At 42.0% G+C, this 24,348-nt stretch overlaps 1 protein-coding gene across 1 annotated transcript in view; it reads left to right on the top strand.

Moving 5' to 3' along the window:
• The window catches only part of LOC145412139 (protein unc-13 homolog 4B-like), a 789,854-nt gene that overhangs the window by 597,021 nt on the left and 168,485 nt on the right, over window positions 1–24,348 (top strand). Inside the window, exon 15 of the mRNA XM_080282072.1 lies at window positions 2,352–2,525. Coding sequence (XP_080138198.1) covers window positions 2,352–2,525 — 174 coding nt within the window. The remainder of the gene's footprint in view (window positions 1–2,351; window positions 2,526–24,348) is intronic.

Below are 24,348 nucleotides of genomic sequence, written 5' to 3' on the forward strand. Positions count from 1 at the left end.
CCTGATGTAGTTGAAAATTTAAAATATCAGTGTCCTATAGGAAAAAGTGATCATGTGGTCATTGAGTTCCAGATGATAAAAGGGAACATGATGCCAAGAGATGAGTTTTATAGGCAGGGAAGATACAGCTATGGGAAAGCAAACTTTACAGGATTGAGGAAATTTTTAAAAAATGCGGATTGGAGAAAATACAGAGAAACAAGAGAGATGTAGTGGAAATGAGATAACTTTCTAGACCTCTATAATTCGGGTGTGGAGAAACATGTTCCAAGAGTAAGTGGGAAAGAAAACAGGAAGAAGGATTGGTTTAACAGAAGGTGCTTGATAGCAAGAAAAGAGAGGGTCATGGCATGGAACAAATGGAGAAAGAGGGGTAATAATAAATCAAAAGAATATAAAAGAACTAGAAACAAATATACAAGAATTCGCAGAGAGGAAGAAATGAACTTTGAACAAGGTATAATTGACAAATGTAAGGAAGAACCCAAATTGTTTTATAGATTTGTGAATGGCAAATTGAAACAAAGGAAGGAATCACCCAACTGAAAGTAGAAGGAGAGGTCTACAAAGATGCAGCAATGCAAGCTGAAATAATGAACAAATGTTTCCAATTGGTTTTAACTAAAGAAAGAGACTTTGTGGAGGGGAAGGGTGTGACTAGAAATGTAGTGATAAAAGACATAAAAGTGGAAGTGCAGGAAGTGTATAAATTACTGGAAACTCAAGATGTAAGGAAAGCCCCAGGACCGGATGGAATCTCTACTTGGGTACTGAAGGAATGCAGAGAACAACTGGTGGATAAGATTCATGATTTAATTGTGTGTTCTCTGAAAGAAGGGAAAGCGCCTCAGGAATGGAAGAGGGCCAATGTGGTACCAATTTATAAGGGAGGAAACAAGGAAGAACCCCTGAATTATAGACCAGTGTCCCTGACCAGCGTATTTGCAATATTGTGCGAGAGAATTCTGAAAGTCAGGTGGATAAAATATCTGGAGGAGATGAACATACTGGCTGAGAGCCAGTTTGGATTCAGAAGTGGAAGGTCATGTGTTTCCAACTTGTTGAGCTTTTACTCTAGAGCGATTGACGTGCTACTGGAGAGAGACAGCTGGGTGGTTTGTGTGTATCTAGATTTAGAGAAAGCCTTTGACAAGGTACCCCACAAGCAACTAATGTGGAAATTGGAACACGTAGGAGGACTGAAGAGAAACGTCCTGGAGTGGATAAGAGACATTGAGAGACAGACAAATGAGGACAGTAGTAAAGGACAAGATGTCCGGATGGAGGGAAGTAACAAGTGGAGTCCCACAGGGCTCGGTATTAGCGCCAGTAATGTTCCTGATTTATGTAAATGATATGGTAGTTGGAATGAACAGTTACGCAAGTCTGTTTGCTGATGATGCAGAGATCTTGAGGAAAGTAGAAGTCGAGTCAGACTATAAAATGCCGCAGGATGACCTGAATAGGATCCAGGATTGGAGCCGGATGTGGGAAATGAAATTTAATGCAAAAAAATGTAAGATATTGGAAATGGGTAAAAGTATCAAGAGGCCATTACTGAATTATATGATGGGTAATGAACCAATAAAAAAAGTGAGAGAGGAGAGAGATTTGGGAGTTAGTCACCAGAAAAACACATTAATAAGATGGTTTGAGAGACCTACAATCTCTTGACTATCGTGCGAGTGGCATTCCATTACATGGATGAGGAAATGATGAAAAAATTGATAGTGGCCATGATCTGCCTCAGGTTGGAATATACGGCAATAGTGTGGTCTCCACACAAGCAGAAAGATATAAATAAGATCGAGAGAATACAGAGAATGGCAACCAAGATGGTCCCCAGCCTGGCAGATCTGTCTTATGGAGAGAGGCTGGAAAAGCTGGACCTGCCTTCCCTAGAAGATAAGAGAGAGAGGGGCAACATGATTGCAGTGTTCAGGGCCATGATAGGACTAGATAAAATTGACAAAAATAATCTGTTTGTATGGGATGGGAGAGTAACAAGAGGACATGGATTGAAACTGAGACAGCCAAGTTGTTTGAAGGATATCAAGAAATATAGCATTCCATATAGATGCATAGACCTAAGGAACAGCCTGGACAAAGAGATCGTTCAGTCTAAAAACTTAAGCGAGTTCAAAACAAAATTTGACTTAACGAGAAAAAGAGATGGGAGCCCACGAGCGTAGCTCATTTCCTGTATATCACAAGTACATAAATACACACACACACACACACAGTCAGGTGGAAAATCTTAGTGCCATAGTTTTATGGGTTAAAGTGTCTATTGGAAGAAATCAAAGTTTTTGGCTAAAAAAATGGTATTTTATTTAATTTCATTCTCCCAGATTGTCAGCCTGTGGGAGAAATTGTCTTGGCCAGACTATGAGAATTTTGTGGGGAAGCAGCTGCTGCAGGAACTTTGTGGGCTAGGTACATTATACACAAAGCTAATCATCACTAAAATGGAAGCAAGAGCTCGTGAAGAAAGCACACCTGAATCTACTTTACTTCCTGCTCATGTACGTATTTGAAAATTTTAATTTGATGTCATTTCTGTTCACCTTTGTTTTCTTGGGACACCCAGTAGGAGGAAGAGTAAAAAGACCTTTTTCAGCCAGTGCCAGCATTCGGAGGGGATAAGGGAGACCACATCTTAGATCAAGAAGGCTAAAGAACAGGGGATGTGAACAATTTCATAGATACCATAAAAAGTTCAAGAAATCTCTCCCAGGGTTTCTGAAGAAACCACTGCATTTTGAATCCCAGGCTCACAAACAATTCCTGCCCTTTCACTGAAATATGGGAGTAGTTTCATCAAAGTTCAGTTTGTTTGTGGTGTGAGTACTGTACTTACAACTTGCCCAGTATATACTTCAAACAAATTTTCAGTTTTCTGTTCAATGTTAAATCTTGCCTTTTAATTATCATTTCTTGCATTTTCTTGTAAATTTCTGGGATAATTCACAGGTAGCATCTTTTTTTAAGTTATAGGTGGTAGGTGGGGGTGCTCACCATCCACTCACTTGATGTAGTGCTGCTCTAGGTCAACTGCACTTTCCTCTCTTTCTTCCTTCTTTCCATCCTTCGTCATCTGTTCTTTCTTTCCTTCATTCTTTCCTCTTCCTTCTGTCTATGAGTGACTCTACACTGCGAGACAAACCAAAGGGTTTCCTGTACACCAGGAAGCAATTTACTTCACTGGGTGGTAACCATATAACCAGATTATGGCGCCTGATAGATTAATGGGCAATTAAGGTGTTCCAATTGGATTGAGCCTGTGCAGGTTTATATCCAAGGGGTAGTTGGGGTTTATTGCAGACATAATGCCACTCAGGGATGAGTGAGGCTGGTCACTCACATCTTAAATGTCAGGACCAACTTGCCTAGTCCTTGGCTTCTACATTGCTTTTGGGGCAACACAGGATTAGAGGACGATGATGATGCTCTTTATTTTGGGAGATGTATTAAGGTTTGCTTCAGCAGACTTCACTGATTCTCTATTGATTCCCAGTCATAGTAAAAATTCTTGGTCATTTCAATAAGTCGTTATGTGGGAAGATACAACTGTGGGATAGCAGACTTTACAGGATTGAGAACATTTTTCGAAAATGTGGATTGGAAAAAATTCAGAGAAGCAACAGAGACGCAGAGGAAGTGGGATATCTTTCTAGATCTCTATAATTCGGGAGTGGAGGAACATGTTCCAAGACTAAGTGGGAAAGAAAACAGAAAAAAGGATTGGTTTAACAGAAGGTGCATGATAGCAAAAAAAAAGAGAGGGACATGGCATGGAACAAACAGAGAAAGAGAGGTGATAATAAATCAAAGGAAGAATATAAAAGAACTAGAAACGAATATACAAGAATTCGCAGAGAGGAAGAAAGAAACTTTGAAAAAGGTGTAATTGACAAATGTAAGGAAGAACCCAAATTGTTTTATAGATTTGTTAATGGCAAATTGAAACAAAAGGAAGGAATCACCCAACTGAAAGTAGAAGGAGAGGTCTATAAAGATGCGGCAATGCAAGCTGAAATAATGAACAAATGTTTCCAATCGGTTGTAAAGAAAGGAACTTTGTGGAGGGGGAGGGTGTGACTAGAAATGTAGTGATAAAAGACATAAAAGTGGAAGTGCAGGAAATGTATAAATTACTGGAAACTCAAGGTGTAAGGAAAGCCCCAGGACCAGATGGAAAATCTACCTGGGTACTAAAGGAATGCAGAGAACAACTGCCAGATAAGATTCTCAATTTAATTGTGTGTTCTCTGGAAGAAGGGAAAGCGCCTCAGGAATGGAAGAGGGCCAATGTGGTACCAATTTATAAGGGAGGAAACAAGGAAGAACCCCTGAATTATAGACCAGTGTCCCTGACCAGCTAGTTGCAAAATTGTGCGAGAGAATCCTGAAAGACAGATGGATAAAATATCTGGAGGAGATGAACATATTGGCTGAGAGCCAGTTTGGATTCAGAAGTGGAAGGTCATGTGTTTCCAACTTGTTGAGCTTTTACTCAAGAGTGATTGATGTGTTACAGGAGAGAGACAGCTGGGTGGATTGAGTATATCTAGATCTGGAGAAAGCCTTTGACAAGGTACCCCACAAGCGACTAATGTGGAAATTGGAACACAGAGGAGGACTGAAATGAAACGTCCTGGAGTGGATGTGTGACTTCTTGAGAGACAGACAAATGAGGACAGTAATAAAGAACAAGATGTCCGGATGGACAGAAGTAACAAGTGGAGTCCCACAGGGCTCGGTGTTAGCGCCAGTAATGTTCCTGATTTACGTAAATGTTATGTGGTAGGTGGGGGCGCTCACCATCCACTCACTCAATGTAGTGCTGCTGTCGGGTGTCTGCCCTGTCCTCTCCTCCATCTTTCTTTCTTTCCATCTTCTTCTGTCTTTCTTTCCTTCATTCTTTCCTCGTCCTTCTGCCTACGGGTGACTTTACACTCCCTCTTCTGTCTTTCATTCCTTCATTCTTTCCTCTTCCTTCTGCCTGTGGGTGACTCTACACTGAGTGACAAGCCAAATGGTTTCCTGTACACCAGGAAACCATTTACTACGCTGGGTGGTAACTATATAACCAAATTTTGGTGCCTGGTGGTTTAGATGGTAATTATTGTGATCCAATCGGATTGAACCGGTGAAGGTTTATATCCAAGGGGTGGTTGGGGTTTATTGATCACATAATGCCACTCAGGGATGAGTGTGGTTGGTCACTGTCATCTTAAATGTCAGGACCAACTGCCTGGCCTCGGGCTCCTACTCTCCTCATGGGGCAGTGTAGGATTGGATGATGGATGGATGGATATGGTAGATGGAATGAACAGTTACGCAAGTCTGTTTGCTGATGATGCAGAGATTTTGAGGAAAGTAGAAGTCGAGGAAGACTGTAAAATGCTGCAGGAAGACCTGCACAGGATCCAGGGTTTGAGCCAAAAGTGGGAAATGAAATTTAATGCAAAAAAATATACAATATTAGAAATGGATAAGAGTATCAAGAGGCCATCACTGAATTATGTGATGGGTAATGAACCAATAAAAAACGTGAGATGAGAAAGATTTGAGAGTGCTGGTCCAGGATAGTTTGTCACCGGAAAGACACATTAACAAGATAGTTAGAGAGACGTACAATCTCTTGACTAACATACAAGGCATTCCATTACATGGATGAGAAAATGATGAAAAAATTGATAGTGGCCATGATCCCCCCCCCAGGTTGGAATATGCAGCAGTAGTGTGGTCCCCACACAAGAAGAAAGACATAAATAAGATTGAGAGAATACAAAGAACAGCAGCCAAGATGGTCCCCAGCCTGGCAGATCTGTATTACAGAGAGAGACTGGAAAAGCTGGACCTGCCTACACTAAAAGAAAGGAGAGAAAGTGGCGACATGATTGCAGTGTTCAGGGCCATGATGGGACTAGATAAAATTGATAAGAATGATCTGTTTGTATGGAATGGGAGAGTAACAAGAGGACATGGAATGAAACTGAAAAAGCCAAGTTGTTTGAAGGATATCAAGAAATATAGCTTTCCATATAGATGCATAGACCTGTGGAACAGCCTGGACAAAGAGATCGTCCAGTCTATAAACGTTAACGAGTTCAAAACAAAATTTGACTTAATGCGAAAAAGAGACGGGACCCCACGAGTGTAGCTCATTTCACAATACTCGACCTATTCATTTTTTTTTTTCTTCTTTTTAATGGCATCTTAACACGAAACCTCATAGACCCTAGGGGGAAGGCAGGGACACCATAAGAGCCCCCACCATTTGCTTCTCTCCCGGTGATGATCAAGCAAGATGCCTACAACCATTTCCTGACTCTCTTCTTCTTTCTGCAACATTTGTTGCCTTTCCTTTAACTTTCTCTCTGTTGAACATCACTTCTCCTCTTCTACACCTCACCTTCTCTTCCTCACAGAAACTCAACAGTCTGTGGTGACTGGAAGCAAACCCTTCTCTGTATCCTCCTACTTTTGGTATACCCAGTTCAAAAAAGCAAAAGGTGGCTGTTATGTATATGTACGCAGCAACATATCTTGCTTTCATGCTCCTAAACTTGAATCTGCTGAATTCTCTACTCTCTGGCTTTGGCTTTCCTGACATTCTCTGACTAAATATATCTATGCTGTTATTTATCACCTAATTCTACTGACTGAAAAATTCTTTGACCATCTTAGTTCCAAGATGGAACACATCCTATCAATTTCTCCCATCTCTGAAATCTCTATTCTACATGATTTCAGTGTTCACCACCTCCATTGGCTCTCTTGTTTCAACTGATCTACCTGGTGAACAGGACTACAGTCATCCCTTAATGTCCGTGGATTTAACATACACGGTTTTTAACCCTTTAACCGCGGGGCGTCACTTTCGTGATGCTTGGGAGCAAGGGATCATACCGTGGGGCGTCACTTTTGTGATTCTGTGTTATTTTGAATTCACCTGGGCTTTCAAGTGGTGGCTTGTATCATCTATCAGTACTGCCAATGTCCAACACTAGTCAGCACTCCTAATCTCATCTGTACTCCCTTCCATTGTTGACAATTTAGCCATTTCTCCCCGTTCTTGACTCCCCTCCTTACCCCACCCTCCATTACCCTATCCTCTCGCCTGCCCGGCCGTGCTACGCTAAGTAAATCTTCCCTGGAATTTTTCACTGATTTCTTCCATTGAAATAAGCCCTATGCCCTATTCTTATACCAAATAATATATACAAGAAAGAAATAAGGTAAGTGAGAGTGCCATACACCTAGAATTGGCTAATTATCACCTGACAACACCTCACGTGCACTCGTTTGCTAATTTTCGCTGTTTATTTCTCCTTGAAATATGCCGTATAATCTATTTTCATAATAAAAATACATATAAGAAAGGAAGGGAGAAGCCTAAGTGATATTTGCATTCACCTGGAACTACCTAATTATTGCAGGCCACCACACTGTATTCTACGCTAAGTAAATCTTCCCTGAAATATTCCACTGATTTCATTCATTGAAATAAGCCCTATGCCCTATTCTTATACCAAATAATATATACAAAAAAGAAATAAGGTAAGTGATAGTGCCATACACCTGGAATTGGCAAATTATCACCTGACAACACCTCACGTGCACTCGTTCGCTAATTTTCGCTGTTTATTTCCCCTTGAAATATGCCATATAATCTATTTTCGTAATAAATATACATATAAGGAGGGAAGGGAGAAGCCTAAGTGATATTTACTTTCACCTGGAACTACCTAATTTATAAAGTATTGTCTAGATTTCCTGCCAATCATTTCACTGCTATATATTAGCAGCTGTCAAGAGGCTGACATTGGCAGTAATGCATTTCCCTAGGTAGGCCACCCTGGCCCACCCCTATCAGTTTACTGTCATCTTCCAATGTGAAGGTACGTCTATTTGCTTCTGCTAACTTCAGCCACTTTTCACCCCCATGCAAAGGGCCCTGTAACCTTTACCCCCTACTAAACCTCGTGTGGAAAGAGGTAAAGGGCTGACAATTGATAAAAGAGTGACTACGATCTTTCTGTTGAGTAAAACAGTGCAAGTGGAATTGTAAGTAATGTGTAAATAATGTGTAAACAGCAAGTGAAAGTAATGAATGTAAATATACGTGAACAGTGGAAAATAGTTTTATAAGTTACTGCAAGTGACAGTGCATAACACAGTGTAAATAAAATAGAAATGTAAATAACGTAAATAAAATAGAGAACTTAAATAGAAATGTAAATGAGTAGTATTATAAGAATACGAGTATATATACTAGGAGTAATGAAGTGAAAGTTTCACTCTAGCATGTATGAATACTATGAGTTATGAGAGTGAAGGTGAAAGTGACATTCACTCTCAATGCTAGTATACAGGATGAGAAAGTGAATGCTACGTATTTTACTGAAAGAAATTGAATCCCTACAGTGACAATAAACTACTATTACTGAAGGAAACTTATGGATAAAGACTGTAGATATATATAAGTGTTATATAGTAACAGAAATATAAACTGTGAGTGTTTTTATGAATAATAGACAACACTAGCGGTGAACGATCGGAAGTGGGATGGTCATACGCCCTCGTAATTTTCATTGCTTTCACAGTGTTTTTTTTGGGAAGTATGGATTCCAAACTATTTGAGAATCATAGATTAGTGTTTCTAGTGATAATATCAGGCTGTGGTAATCATATTACGAGTTGTCGGGGAGTGTAAAGTGGAGACTTTGTTACCCAACTTCAGAGGTCTCCACAAGTCCTACGGTACTCGACAAAGGCTATAAACTGTGAGTGTTTTTATGAATAATAGACAACACTAGCGGTGAACGATCGGAAGTGGGATGGTCATACGCCCTTGTAATTTTCATTGCTTTCACAGTGTTTTTTTTGGGAAGTATGGATTCCAAACTATTTGAGAATCATAGATTAGTGTTTCTAGTGATAATATCAGGCTGTGGTAATCATATTACGAGTTGTCGGGAAGTGTAAAGTGGAGACTTTGTTACCCAACTTCAGAGGTCTCCACAAGTCCTACGGTACTCGACAAAGGCTCAACAAACACCCAAGGAGAAAGCTGAAGGTATGTGCCATAAGTATATGTGATTTTAATATTCTAGGACTAATAACTGATTTTTGGCAGATATTTTTAGAGAGTCTGTCGGAGCGCGAATATGTCCACGGGAGCCGCAAGTCAAAGCAAAACAAGCCCGCAGTGTAAGGGTTAATATCCGTGGATGGCTACAGAAAAAAAAAAAAAATCTCGTTGAATTCTGCTGACACTGTAACATTATCCCAGTCACAGTTCGTGGCTGTTTTAGTACAGTAATGGCATTATCCAGTAAATGAAATATACTGTAACACTCTTACTTTTGGAGAGAGCTGGGATGAGCACAGTAGTCAGAAGAGGCCATGCGGGAGTACACTATTCATAATTTTTAGCTTTTAGTGTTCTTGTATTAAAGTAGTTGTTTAGTGTTCTTGTATTAAATAAAGTGGTTGTAAACAGGCACATTGGGTTTTTCTTTATTTATATAAGGAAATGGGGGGTCCAGAGGTGTTTTTAAGGGGCGACAGCAGATATTCGTGATTTTTTAACATTTGCGGGTGTCTCTGTTACCTAACCCCCCCGAATGTTAAGGGATGACTGTACAGTATATCTTTTTATCCTTAATGACATAGAGCAGCTTGTACAGCACCCTATCTGTATCCCAGACTGCCTTGGAGAGATTTCCAGCATACTTGTCCTGTTCCTTACAACTAATCGTTCTGCTTATGCTGTAAATCTTTTCTCTCTCTTGGGCTCCTCCAGTCACAACCTTATCACCTTAACCTGTCCTATTGCTTTGCGCAGTGGCAGTAACGTAACCAATGAAGTCTTGCCTAAGTGATGTATTTGCTGCAGCCATAAAGCTCAAATTAGGAAAAGTTGTAAAATACCATCTCAGCACTTTTGTGACATGTTGGTTTGGGTTACCTTTCCTAGAAGGGTAGTCAGGTCGTACCCCACCTGCTCATTGTGACCTCGCAGACACCCTGTTTTTAATTTCTGTTCTTTGTGTTTTTTCAGTTTTCTTTCCACCCCTCCACCCCCTAAATTAGGGTGACACAAATGGGGGCGGCACTACCAGGGTTTATCCCAGGTAGTATTGTATATACTTCTTGCCTTTGTTGTTGTCATTGATTGTTTTTGTTTTGTTCTTTTCTTTATTACCAACTGTGGGCAAACAACACCAGTACCCTCAGTGCAGTAGGTTTGTTGCAAAAAGTGCACAAGCACTGAAGTGCACCTACTGCAGTGAGTGGGTCCATTTGGTGTGCGAAAATATGAATGCTAATGATTACCCATTTATGAAGAATAGCCATCATCTGGGCTTTTGCTGGCTTGTAGCCAGTGTGTTGCACCAGTGGATGAGATCTTGGCTGTTGGAGGAACTAGAGCCACTAAGAAGGATCTGGAGGATGGGGTTGTTGGTGCGATCTATCAGGCTATCAGAGATGTTTCAAATAGACTAGAGGCACTAGAGACCAAGGTCTTATCACTCATGGCTGTCACCCAAGACCATGCCATGTCATTTGCTTTTGCTGTTCGGGGGTCTCTCGTGGGGGAGGGGAAGGATCTGCCTGGGGGATGGTTGAGGTCAGTGCTAATGACCAGAAAAAAGCCATTCGTAATCAACAGGTACTGATCGTGAAACCAAAGAGCAATGCTGATGATCGGACGAGTCATTTGAGACCAGAAGACAAGAGGTGTACTTGACTCGATACCAGTTGATAGCTGCCTTAAGACCAAGGCTGGTGGGCTAGTAATGAAGTTTCATCAGCTGAGGCCAGAGGTGAAGCAGCTGGGATACTGAATGATCATTTTGGCTCTGCTGGCACTTTTTGCACATCAGAGCCAAAGAAAGTGCTGCCAGAAATGACCGTGATGGGCCTTTCCTCTTCCTTGGGCGATTCTGATATTCTGAATAAAAGCTATAAAATTAAGATGCTCATTGATCAAGGTTGCACCATGAAACGTCTCTTCACAAGAACAAGGAATGACATTAAAACTGCTGTCTTGAAGATGTCATCAGAGGTGAGATCCTTCATCGTAGAACAGGGCAACTATATCCATGTGGATCTTACAAGATGCCACGCTTTTGACAGAATCTGAGTTACACACTGTCATCACTTTCAGGGTTTTGGTCATACATCTGAGAGGTGTTCTAGAAAAAAATGATGAATTTAAAATATGTTTTTTTGTGCTGGGGCCCATAAGTCAAGGAACTGTAGTAACAGAAATTCTCCTAAATGCATCAACTTCTCTTCCCTAAGACATCAAGAAGCTAATACTAATTCACAGTCAGTTGCCCATGTGCATGGAGTAGTTGGTGAGTGGGGTGTGCCAGCTGAGATAGATGAGAATGGCAGTGCTTTAATGGACATTTGTGCCGGGAGGGGGTTGGTAACAACCAATACCTTCTTCAGGCACAAAATGATCCATAGGTGTACGTGGCGAGTGATGAGAAGAGTGGGTGGTGAACTGAATGAAAGGAAGGCAGTGAATGATTACGTGTGTGTGGATGAAAGGATGAGAAGGTGTGTAATGGCTGCATGAATATGTAGAGGTTGGGGGAGTGGAATTTCTGACCACCACTTGGTGATGGTGAGAATCAAGGTCCAAGTGAAATGGAGAAATAGAAGAAGGGAAGGACAGGAGGAAGTAGTATGTGCAAGGAGGGTGGAAAGGTTACAAGAGGATGACAAAAAGGCAGAATATAAGAGAGAAGCAGAGGAGCGATTGGGTAAATATGGATTTGAGCAGATGGGGGACATGGAGGGTGTGTGCAAGATATTCACAGAAGAAATTTGTGCAGCATGTGAGGTGGTGTGTAGGGTGAAGAAAAGACGAAAGGGGGTGCAGGGAACAGTGTGGTGGAATGAGATGAAACAGGCAGTGGCACAAAAGAAGAAAGCATATAGTGAGTAGATGAGAAAAGGGGCTTGGAAGAAGTTGAGAGACAGAAGAGAGAGCTATATGTAGAGGGGAAGAGAGAAGTGAAAAGATTAGTAAAAAAGAGTAAGAAGAGAGTGGATGAGGAATTTGGAAGGAATTTGAGTGTAAAGTGGAGGGAATGTAAGAGAATGTTCTGGAAAGAGGTAAAGAGAGTTAGACAGGGTGGCAGAGAAGTTAGGGAGTGACAGATGAAAATGGTAGATTACTAATGGAGAAGGGAGAAAAAGTGAGCAGATGGAGAGAACACTTTAAGGAATTGTTGAACATAAAGAATGAACGTAATGCAGTATAGGTGGGTGGGGAATGGCTGGGAGACGGAAGGATGTGAGAAGAGAGGAAGAAATCAGTAGGATGGAAGTTGTGGAAGCAATGAAGAAAGTCAAAATGGGGAAAGCCCCAGGAGTTGATGGAGTGTGTGGTGAAATGCTGAAGCATGAGGGAGAGATAGTAGTAGAATAGATGTGGAAGATGTGCAGACTGGCCTGGGAGGAAGGTACAGTCCCGGAGGATTGGAAGTCAGGTATAATTATTCCCCTGTACAAAGGAAAACAACTAACTAAAAAAACAAACAAGAAGCCTCGGACAAGGACTGACCTAACAATGACGACCCAGGACCGGACAAAGGACTTGGTAATGGCTACATGGAATGTAAGAGGAGGGAATGATGAGGTGAAAGAGAGAGAGATTGTCCAGGTGCTTGAGGGTGCGAAAGTGGATGTATGTGGAATAACTGAAACAAAATGGAGAGGAGAAAGTGTCAGAGAATGGGAGTATGGATGGGGTATATGTGCAGGAGTAGATAAGAATGAGAGGGCAAAGGAAGGAGTGTGTATAGTTGTGAGTAAAAGATGGAAGAAGAGCATAAGACAGTATGGATCAGTTGGGTCAAGGATTGTGTGGGTAAAGTTGAAAGTTGGAATACAAATGTGGGCGATTGTGTGTGTGTATGCGCCAACGCAAGATCGTTCTAGCAGAGTGAGAGAAGAGTTCTGGACAAATGTGGAAGTGTGCATGGAAAAGTTTGGAAGGAATGAGAGAGTGTTTTTGATCGGTGATATGAATGGTAAAGTAGGGAATGTGAAGGTGGATGGAATAGTTGGTGAGTGGGGTGTGTCTGCTGAGATAGATGAGAATGGGAGTGCGTTAGTGGACATTTGTGCTGGGAGGGGGTTGGTGATAGCCAATACCCTCTTCAGGCACAAAATGATCCACAGGTATACATGGCGAGTGATGAGAAGGGTGGGTGGTGAACTGAATGAAAGGAAGGCAATGATTGATTATGTGTGTGTGGATGAAAGGATGTGAAGATGTGTAATGGATGCAAGAGCTTATAGAGGCTCAGGGAGTAGACTTTCTGACCATTACTTGGTGGTGGCCAGAATTAGGATCCAAGTAAGATGGAGGAATAGAAGAAGGGAAAGACGAGAGGAAGGAGTAGTTGCAAGGAGAGTGGAAAGGTTACAAGAGGATGAGAAAAAGGCAGAGTATAAGAGAGAAGTGGAGGAATGATTGGGGAAATATGAATTGGAGCAGATGGGGGACGTGGAAGGTGTGTGCAGGATGTTTACAGAAGAAATATGTGCAGCATGTGATGTGGTGTGTGGGAGGAAGAGAAGACGGAGAGGGTACAAGGAACAGCGTGGTGGACTGAAGAGGTGAGACAGGCTGTGGCACAAAAGAAGAAAGCATACAATGAATGGATGAGAAATAGGGACATGGAAGAAGTTGAGAGGCAGAAGAGAGAGTTATATGTAGAAAGAAAGAGAGAGGTGAAAAGATTAGTAAGAGAGAGTAAGAAGAGGGTGGATGAGGAATTTGGAAGGAATTTGAGTGGAAAGTGGAGGGACTGTAAGAAAATGTTCTGGAAAGAGGTGAAGAGAGTAAGACAGGGTGGAAGTGAGGTTAGCAGGGGAGTGAAAGATAAAAATGGTAGATTACTAGTGGAGAAGGGAGAAAAAGTGAGCAGATGGAGAGAATACTTTAAGGAATTGTTGAACGTAGAGGATGGAAGTAATGCTAGTATAAGTGGCTGGGGAATGGCTGGGAGAAGGAGGGAGGTGAGAAGACAGGAAGAAATCAATAGGATAGAAGTTGTGGAAGCCAGCATCTGTATCTGATGCCCAGTTGGCTTCTGATTTTGCTTCATTTTTTACAGCTAAGATATCTTGCATGAAAAATTATTTAGACAGCAGTTCTTCTAGTGAAGTGTATTCAGTTGACTTCCAACCACGGCACACGGGGTCATTTACTTTCAGCGTTTTATCCACTGGATGTAAAATGCAGCCAAATGTTACATCAGAGAACCTAACGAAACATTTTGCCCACTCAATCCTTGTAACTTTTCACAACTGCCTAATGTATACGAGCATGCAGCAGACTTTATGTACAACATATTAAGTAGATGCTTCTTAGAAAGTAAGTTTGTGTGTCTGAGAATCGTTCATTGTTTAGGCCCCTAAACAAGATACCTGTCCTTGATGACAAATTATCATCTTGTCTCCAACCTGTCCTTCTTATCCAAGAATATTCCATGCCATACTTGATCAGCTCTTACCACAACTGGAACATAACAGAGTTGTTCCTGTTGCACAGTCAGCATACAGAAAATACCATTCAACTGAAACTGCATTATCTAGGATTCATAGTGACTTGGTGGCAGACACCTGTAGTGGGATGTTCTCTTTCCTAGTTCTGTTAGATCTGTCTGCAGCTTTTGATACAGTAGATCATAAACTATTGTTGGATGATCTGTATTTTTACGGCAATCATGATAATGCTCTGTTGCTCTTTAAGTCGTATCTGTCGGACAGATTACAGAGAGTGGTTGTTGATTATGCTAGCTCTAATTCTGCTCCCCTTCTGTTCAGAGTCCCTCATGGATCAATTTTGGGTCCAATTCTATTTACAATCTACATGAGTAGTTTATTTTCTTCACTCGATGCTCATGACGTGTCTTATCATTTTTATGCTGATGACACCCAGCTCTTTGTTAAGATGTCAGATATCAAAGATACTAAGACTAAGCTTGAATCTCTAATGTCTGATGTTAAGATTTGGATGGCTAGGAGGAAACTTAAGCCAAATGAGGGTAAAACTGAGTTCATCATCGTCGGAGGAAACAGAATGGGTGACGACACTGATAATGCCCTGGCTTTGAATATTGGCATGTCACAGCCTCATCCATTCAGTTCTGTTTGAAATCTGGTGTTTATTTTTATTTTAATTTGAAGTTAAATTACAAAGAACATATTAATCAAGTTGTCAGAGGGTGTAACTTGCATATCAGAAATCTGTACTCTATGAGAAAATTCCTGAATAGACGTTGCCTCTTAACAGTGGTCCGTGCAGTGGTCTTGTCTTGTGTTGATTATTGCAATTCACTGTGGATTGGTCTTCCAAGTGATATACTAACAAAAGCTCAATCTGTGTTGAACAGGGCAGTATGGCTTATGTTTGGTCTCCCCCCAAGATCCTTGACCATCCCATTCCTATTTAAGCTGCATTGGTTAGCAGTAGGGGCTAGAATTGAATTTAAGCTGTCTTATTACATTCAAGGTTCTTAAGTTTGGTGAACCGAAGTATCTTGGTAAATTGTTAAAACTCTCATTGGCACGCCCAGGTGTGATGTTACGTAGTGAAGATGATTCCTCATGTCTTGACAAGCCTGGAGCCAACCACCAGTTATCTTTCTCCAATCGTTCTTTTGTTTATAGAGCCCCTAGGTTATATAATAGATTGCCATTGTCCTTGAGACAACTCTTTTCTGTTGAATCCATTAAGAGACAACTGAAAGCCTTTCTTTTTTCAAAATGCTATGACCTGGAGAGAGGTACTGTGACAAATGATTATAAGGTTTAGTACCACATTCGCATTTTTTTTACTCATGAAGTTTGTATTGTAAATGAGAGATGTCACAGTTTGTGTAATTGTAAAAATAATGTATATGTGTGTTAAGTGCTCGTGAATTCCCTGTGGAAGAACTGGTGCTTTTAAGAAACAAAAGACTAGCTTATTATTATTATTATTATTAATTATTATTATTGCTCCAGTAAGGCCTATGGATCCTCCCAAGAAGTGGCAGCTTTGGCACTTTGGAGCTGCTGATTGGGAGGCCTTAAGTCAGTATATCTTTGACTTTCCCAAGAATGATTATTGCTTCCATGGCCAAGAGCCACCTGAGTGTGCCTTGTGCATTGCAGAGGTTATTCTCTTGGGCATGGAAGCATACATTCCTTTCTCTTTTCCAGTGACTAATGCAAAAAAATCTTGTTTCAATCTCACATGCTCTGATGCAGTCCACAGCAAAGAGAAGGCCTACAAAAGGTACCGGAACCACCCCACCACTGAATCTCATCTCTGTTATGTTTCAGCCTGGAATCATGCCAAATCTGTTCTTTGCGCTGCAAAAAATACTTTCATTCATGCTGAACTCTCCCTCTCAAATTCTTCCCGCTCCTTCTGACATCTTGCTGAAAACCGTTCTAATGACTTTACCTCATCATCCTTCTCTCCTCTTTTCTGTTGTGATGACGCTGTAGCTGTTTTTGCTACTAATAAAGCAGAACTCTTAGCTCGGACTTTCTCCTCCTGTTCCACCGTAGACGATTCTGATGCTGTTCCTCCATCACTTCCTTCCGCTTACTTCCTCATGGCTGACATTAAAATTTCTTCATTTGATGTATTTTCTGCCATCACTGGTCTCAGTACTAACAAGGCATATGGGCCTGATGGGGTCCCTCCTGTTGTCCTCATGAACTGTGCTTCAGTGTGTACACCCTTCCTAGGTAAACTCTTTTGCCTTTGTCTGTCAACTTGCACCTTTCCTTCTTACTGGAAGTTGCTCTCATTCAGCCTGTCCCAAAGAAGGATGACCATTCCCAGCTCTCTAGCTGTCGCCAGTTGCTTTAACGTCATGTACTCAGAAGTTTTTGAATCTGTTTTTAAAAACATTTTAAAGCACCTTTCCTATCACATCCTTCTTTCTGATCGTTGATATGGGTTCCGCCAAGGATACTCCGCTGGTGGTCTTCTCACTTACTTTTCAGACTCCAGGTCATCTTTCTTTCAGGACTTTGGCAAAAGCTTTGCCATTGCACTTGACATCTCAAAGGCTTCTGATTGAGTCTGGCATAAATCTTTGATTTGCAAACTACCCTCTTATGGTTTCTATCCTTCTATCTGTGCTTTCATCTCTTAGCTTCCTTTCTGGTTGTTCTGTAGCTGCAGTTGTAAATATCAGTAGTGCTGTTCCTCAGGGCTCTGTTCTGTCACCAATTCACTTAACTGTGCATCTCACTCTATCCACTCATTTACTGATGACTGCCCTCTTCACCTTTCCATTTGCTGCTTGCAGCATCCATCTCAGCAATTACTTCAACAAACAAGGGATGAGGCTATGGCACCTCTAATGTTTGACTTGCCTCATATCTCTGATTGGGGTAAAAGTAATCTTGTTGCCTTTAATGCATCAAAAACTCAGTTCTTACATCTTTCAACCCATCAGAATCTTCCATAGGAGTATCATCTAATTTTTAACTATCCAGCTCAATCCTGTCTCATCCTTAAACATACTTGGGGTTTCATTCTCTCAGGATTTATCATGGAAAGGTCATATTACCTCTCTTGTAAAATATGCTTCCAAGAGATAAGGTGTGCTAAGCCGACTCTGTGCTATCTTTATCCCTGTGCAATTATTGACTTTATACATGGGTTTTATTCATCCCTGTGTAGAGTACAACTCTCATGTAGGGAGGCTGCCCACATACAGCTTTTCTCAGTCAAAGGCTTTTTGTCTCATTAGCCTCCCTCATCTTAGTGGATTCCTGTGTCTTTGCCGCACTGTTGCATCTTTATCTCTTTTCTAACACTACTTCAGTGGTCACTGCTTTTCTGAACTGTCTGCTTACATCCCTCCACCACCACAGCAGGTGCATAACATGCACCTAGCAACAGTCTATCATCCCATTTCTTTCCAACTCTCTTAATGCAAGAGTTAATTGTTACATCCAGTCCTTCATGTATGCAATAGATCAGCTCTGGAACTGCCTTTTTCTGTCAGTATTTCCTACTGCCTTTGACTTCCAGTCTTTTAGGCACACTGTATCCAGGCATCTCTCTCTCTCTCTCTCTCTGTAATGGACCAAACTTTCAGGTTTCTGGCCTTTAGTTTCTTCTTCCCTGCATTAAAAAAAAAAAAAAAAAGCACACAGGCATGATTAGGTTGATAGATAGTGATGAAAAGTAAATGACAGTATGGAAGAAACATCTACCACAAAGAGACCTGAGATGGGTTTGAGGTAGGGGCTTCTGAGGCCAGGGGGTGGAGAGTTATTGGTCAGCACCACCTGTGATTAATACCTTGATTAGGGCCTCATCTTTGAATCCCTCAAAGTCATCAGAAATCACAGGCGCTGTACCATCATTGTCAGCAGAAACCAGCTCATATACTTGATAACAATATTTTTTGGTCAAAAAATGCACGATAATGGCAAGAGTGCAGATTTTCATCTTGCATTGATAATGAAAGTTGCCATAATCAATTGTATGTTAACCAAGGAATCACTGTATACTGTATATACAGTATATGGCATTTAAGATAGCAGATCAGATGAAGAGGAAAAACAGATATCATAGGTAAGCAGTGTATGAAGAATGATGAAGGAAAGATAGTGGTGGGTAGCAAGGCCATTAGAGGTGCCTAGAGAGAGCATTATAATGGGTTGCTGACTGAGGAGTGTAACTGGAACAGGGAAGTTTTGGAGTCACCAGATGCAGTGTTTAGCCCTTGGCCTTTGATGCTGCTACAATGAGCTGGGCAATAGCCAGGATGCATCTGGAGAAAGTGGCAGGTGTGTTTGGGGTGACTGCTAAAATGCTGAAGGTCTCAGGAGATATAGGATTGGGTTTAATTATTGGTTCGCTAAATATGATTAAATATGGGTGTGTTGTCCCACATGCCTGGCTGAAGAGTTTGTAAATGTGTACAAGGGGAAGGGTGATGCCCTGGAAAGAGGAATTAGAGAGGGATAAAAGTTTTGGACCAGACAATGAAGGTATTGGCAAAAGTCCTACAGGGTATGATAAGGACAAGAGTGAATATTGATGAGATTAAGTTTGGGTTTTTGACAGCATATGGGCCACTGATGCCATATTTACTGTCCAACAGCTTCAGGAAAAGTTTATAGGAAAGAAAAGAGGGCTGTGCTTTGTTTTTGTTGATTTGGAGAAGGCCTTTGACAGAGTTGTAGGGATGTGGTGAAGAGGACAATGAGAAAGCTTGTGATCAAGGAGTGGCCAGTTAGAGTGGTCATGGCTGTGTATTTGGGTGCTCACACTCAGGTGTGGAAGAATGGAGATTTGAGTGATGAGTTTTCCATGAATGTTGGCACATTTGTCATGATGCTTGAAGCTTTCCCGTGTGACTTCAGAAATAGATTTCCATGGGAGATGTATGCTGATGATTTGATGTTGATTGTGGTAGATGGGGGCACTCACCATCCACTCACTCGATGTAGTGCTGCTCTCTGGTGTCTACCCTCTCCTCTCCTCCATCCTTGTTTCCTTCCATCCTCTTCTGTCTTTCCTTCATTCTTTCCTCTTCCTTCTGCCTATGGGTGACTTTACACTCTTTCTTCTGTCTTTCTTTCCTTCATTCTTTCCTCTTCCTTCTGCCTGTGAGTGACTCTACACTGAGTGACAAGCCAAATGGTGTCCTGTACACCAGGAAACCATTTACTATGCTGGATGGTAACCATATGACCAGATTTTGGCACCTGGTGGTTTAGTGGGTAATTCCGGCGCTCCAATCAGATTGAGCCGGTGAAGGTTTATATCCAAGGGGTGATTGGGGTTTATTGCTCACGTATTGCCACTCACGAATGAGTGAGGCTGGTCACCCTCATCTCAAATGTCAGGACCAGATTGCCTAGCCCCGGGCTCATGTGCTTCTCATGGGGCAACGTAGGATTGGGTGATGGATGGATGGATGGATGCAGAGAATGAAAAGGAGGCAGAGGAAAGATCTCAAAAATGGAGAGATGGAATGGGGCACAATGGTTTGAGAGTAAATATGGATAAAACAAAAGTGATTATATATAGGGCTGGTGGCAGTACAGCCAAAGCAGAGCGAGTGTGGCTGTGTGCAGTTTGCCACAAGGTTGTGGGAAGTAACTCCTTCTTGTGCAGTGTTTGTGATAAGTGGGTGCCTAAAAGATGTAGTGGTATTAGAGGTAGATGGTGAAATAATGCTAATTTTATCAGTGTGGTGTGTTGGGGAGATCATATAGAGATTGTCAGGAGTAAAAGGATTGATCTTGGTGGTGAGTCTTGAGAGTGTGGAAGAGTTTTGTTATTTAGGTGACGTGTAATGTGCTGGAGGTGTGGTTGCAGCTGGCTCTGTGGTTTGGGCAAAGAGTGGTTGGAGGAAGTTCAGGAAGCTTTTGCCACTCATAATATTGAGAGGGCTCTTCCTCCATGCTAAGGGATCTTTGTATGCAGCATGTGTTAAGAGTGTAATGCTGTATGGTAGTGAGGCCTGGACAGGTAAGGAAGAGGATATTTGTAGGATCAAATGTACAAAAATAATAGTAATTGGATCTGTAGTGCATCCTTGAATGTGAGGCCTGGGGGACTAAGAATATGATACTAGTGTCAATAGGAAGGGTGGGACTGGAGTGTATTTGGTGTTGTGATGATGCCGCGCCGCATTACCCTGACATAAAACCGCACACTCGCCGTCCGTCTCCAGCATTCAGCACAGCCCTGCACAGAAGACATCACCTACCGCCATGAGGATTTGCCGAACCATATGGGCGCCACCCTTCAGACAAAAACATCGAGTTCGTGGGGTAGATTGAGATAGTTTGGGCATATGAAGAGAGTGGAGGACGGCAGTTGGATATGGGAGGTGAGAAGTGTGTACAACTGGGGTAGGGTTGTGAGGGGCACTTTGAAAACAACCTGGGTTGAGATCATAGAGTGTAACCTCAGGGATAAGGGAACTGAATAGGGAGGTTGCCAGAGATCGAGGAGTGTGGAAAGTCACCATTATATGACCAAGGCTAGTCCATGTATGTTGGAGCCTTTATAACCGATATGCTGGCCTGCCTATTCAGCTTAGGAGGGCAGTAGAGCATTACTCTATTCTTTTGTATCTGTCCTCATTCCCCTGCAGCTGTCCCCTGTGAATGAAAAGGAGTAATTCCGTGAATTATTTCAGATATTGAGGAATGTTAAAGTTATAGGAAGTGAGGAGTGTATGCTTCAGCACAAACTAATTTGTGATATGGTGTTTAAAGAATGAGTGATGAAAAAGAGGACTTACGTACCTAGGAGGAAAATATGGAAGCTGTAAAACCAAGTAGTAAGGGATGTCTTCTATAGCGAGATGAGGAGAGTGGTGGCTGAACAGGGAGCTGTAGACAGAGGTGCTAATGAACAGTACAGAGCCCTCAAGAACAATCTCTTGAGAGTTACTGATGTAATATGTGGCTGGACAAGAGGACCACAAAGACATAAAGTAACTTGGTGGTGGGATGAGGGTGTAGAAGCTGCAGTTAAGGAGAAAAGAAGGCTTTTCCGGGAATGGAAGAAGGGTGGTAACAAGGAGAAACACTTGGCTGCCAAGTGTAGATCTAGAAGAGAGGTATACAGGGCAAAGTCTGAGTGACAGAGACTTTTACTTGATAACCTAAATCATGGGGAAAGGAAGAATAAGATATTTAAGATGGCAAATCAGATGAAGAGGGATAATCGGGATACTATAGGTGAGCAGTGCATGAAGAATGATGAAGGAAGGATAGTGGTGAACAGTGGGGATATTAAAGATGTATGGTGAGAGCATTATAGCCGGTTGTTGAATGAGGAGTTTGACTGGGACAGGGAAGGTCTGGAGCCAGCAGATCCAGTGTTTGGCCCTTGGCCTTTGATTGATGCTGCTACTGTGAGTGAGGCAATATGCAGGATGCAGATGGGGAAGGCAGCAGGTGTGTCTGGGTTGACTGCCGAAATGTTGAAGACCTCAGGAGATATATGGGTGAGGTTAGTCACTGACTGATAAATATGATTATATATGAGTGTGTTGTCCCAGATGATTGATTGAATAGTGTAATTGTAAATGTGTATAAAGGGAAGGGTGATGCCCTGGAAAGAGGAAATTATAGAGGTATAAAGCTTTTAGACCAGATAGTGAAGGTAATGGAGAGAGTTTTAGACGGTATGATTAGAGAAAGAGTGAATATTGATGAGATGCAGTTTGGGTTTATGCCAGGCAAGGGGACCACTGATGCCATGTTCATTGTTTGACAGCTTCATGAAAAATATACTGGGAGGAAAAGGGATCTGTATTTTGTTTTTCTTATTTTGGAAAAGGCCTTTGACAGAGTCCCTATAAAGGTGATGAAGTGGGCAATGAGAAAGCTTGGCTTGTAGGAGTGGCTGGTTAGAGTGGTTATGTCTATGCATGTGGGTGCTTGCACCCAGGTAAGAGTGAATGGGGATTTGAGTGACGAGTTTTCCGTGAACGTTGGTGTGCATCAGGGGTTAGCTTAGAGTTCCATGTTGTGTATCATGGTACTTGAAGCCCTTTCACATGACTTCAGAAACAGACTCCCGTGGGAGGTGTTGTATGCTGATGATTTGGTGTTGATTGCAGAGAATGAAAGGGAGGCGGAGGAAAGATTTAGGAAGTGGAGAGATGGTATGGGGCACAAGAGCTTAAGGGTAAATGCAGATAAAACAACAGTGATGATATCTAGGGTTGGTGGTGATACTGTCAAAGGTGAGGGAGAGTGGCCATGTGCAGTTTGCCACAAGGGCATGGGAAGTAATTCCATCTTGTGCAGTGTTTGTGATAAATGGGTGCACAAGAGATGTAGTGGTATCAGGTGTAGACTGCGAGATAATGCTGATTTTATGTGTGTGGCCTGTCGGGGAGAGCAGGTGGAGATTGTCAGATGTGAAAGGATTGAACTTGCTGGTAAGTCTCTTGAATGTGTGGAAGAGTTTTATTATTTGGGAGACATGTTGTATGCTGGAGGTGGGGCTAGAGCTAGCTCTATGGCTAGGGTGAGAAGTTGTTGGAAGAATTCAGGGAGCTGTTGGCTCTCCTGACATTGAGAGGACTCTCTGTGTGCTAAGGGGTCTTTGTATGAAGCATGTGTTAGGAGTGTGATGCTGTGTGGCAGTGAGACCTGGGCAGTAAAGGAGGAGGATATGCGCAGGCTCAGACGTACAAAAATGACAATGATTTGGTGGATGTGCAGTGCATCCCTGCGTGCAAGGCCTGGGGAGGCTAGGTTTACGATGGAAGAGTTGAGAGGTAGGATGGGACTGAAGTGTATTGGTGTTGTGATCAGGAGAGGTAGATTGAGATGGTCTGGGCATGTGGAGAGGATGGGGGATGATAATTGGGTGCAGAAGGTGATATTTGTTAATATTGGGGGTTGGGTTGTGAGGGGTAGACCAAGATAGATGTGGGATGAGGTCATTAAATGTGGCCTCAGGGTTAAGGGACTGAACAGGGAGGCTGCAATAGATCGTGCAGCATGGAGAGCCACCATTAGGTGACCAAGGCCGACGCGTGCAAGCATGTTGGAGCCTTCAAAAACTAAAATGATGTATATGGCCTTTGTGGATTTGGAGAAAACATATGACAGAGTGCATAGAAAAGGAATGTGGAAAATGTTGAGAATATATGAAGTAAATGGGAAGTTGTTCAGTGCCATGAAGAGTATGCATGAGGGTGCTAAGACTGCAGTGTTTGTGGATAGTGAACTGAGTGAATTTTTCTGTCTGAGTGTTGGATTGAAACAGGGATGTGGGATGTGTCTTGTCTCCATGGTTGTTCAGTCAGTAGTAATCCCTCCACTCTCCGACGTAATAGAGCCAAAGGCATGTCCGGAAAGTGGTCCCGTCCGGATAGTGGGACTCAGCCTCCTGGACTCGTACTTAAGGACCCTAACCCAGCCTAACTTTGAAAGCCACTTAAATAACTCCCTACCACACATGCATAGCACCTATTTAAACCTAGTTAAGACCTTATTCACACCAATAATGGACATAAAGCATGAAACAAATGAAAAGGAACCAGAGAATGAGGAATTAGAAGTAGTTATGGAAAATGTTTAGCAGTGTACAGGGTACTTACAGCATGTCTGTAGCCGCCATCTCTAAGGCTTTGACAGTGGTGAAAATGCTCTTGAAGCACGTACAGTAATCCAGGGTTGTGCTGCACTTACAGTAATTCTTTGCACTGTGAGTTATAATTATTTAACACTGCACCTTCTGTTAATTGCACCATGCCAGTTTCAACCGCCAGTTTGCACTCCACAGTTAATCCTTTGCAC

The sequence above is a fragment of the Coenobita brevimanus genome, chromosome 92 (genome assembly GCF_032717465.1).
Source record: "Coenobita brevimanus isolate Jiangsu-jjx chromosome 92, ASM3271746v2, whole genome shotgun sequence".
Classification (NCBI taxonomy): Eukaryota; Metazoa; Arthropoda; class Malacostraca; order Decapoda; family Coenobitidae; genus Coenobita; species Coenobita brevimanus.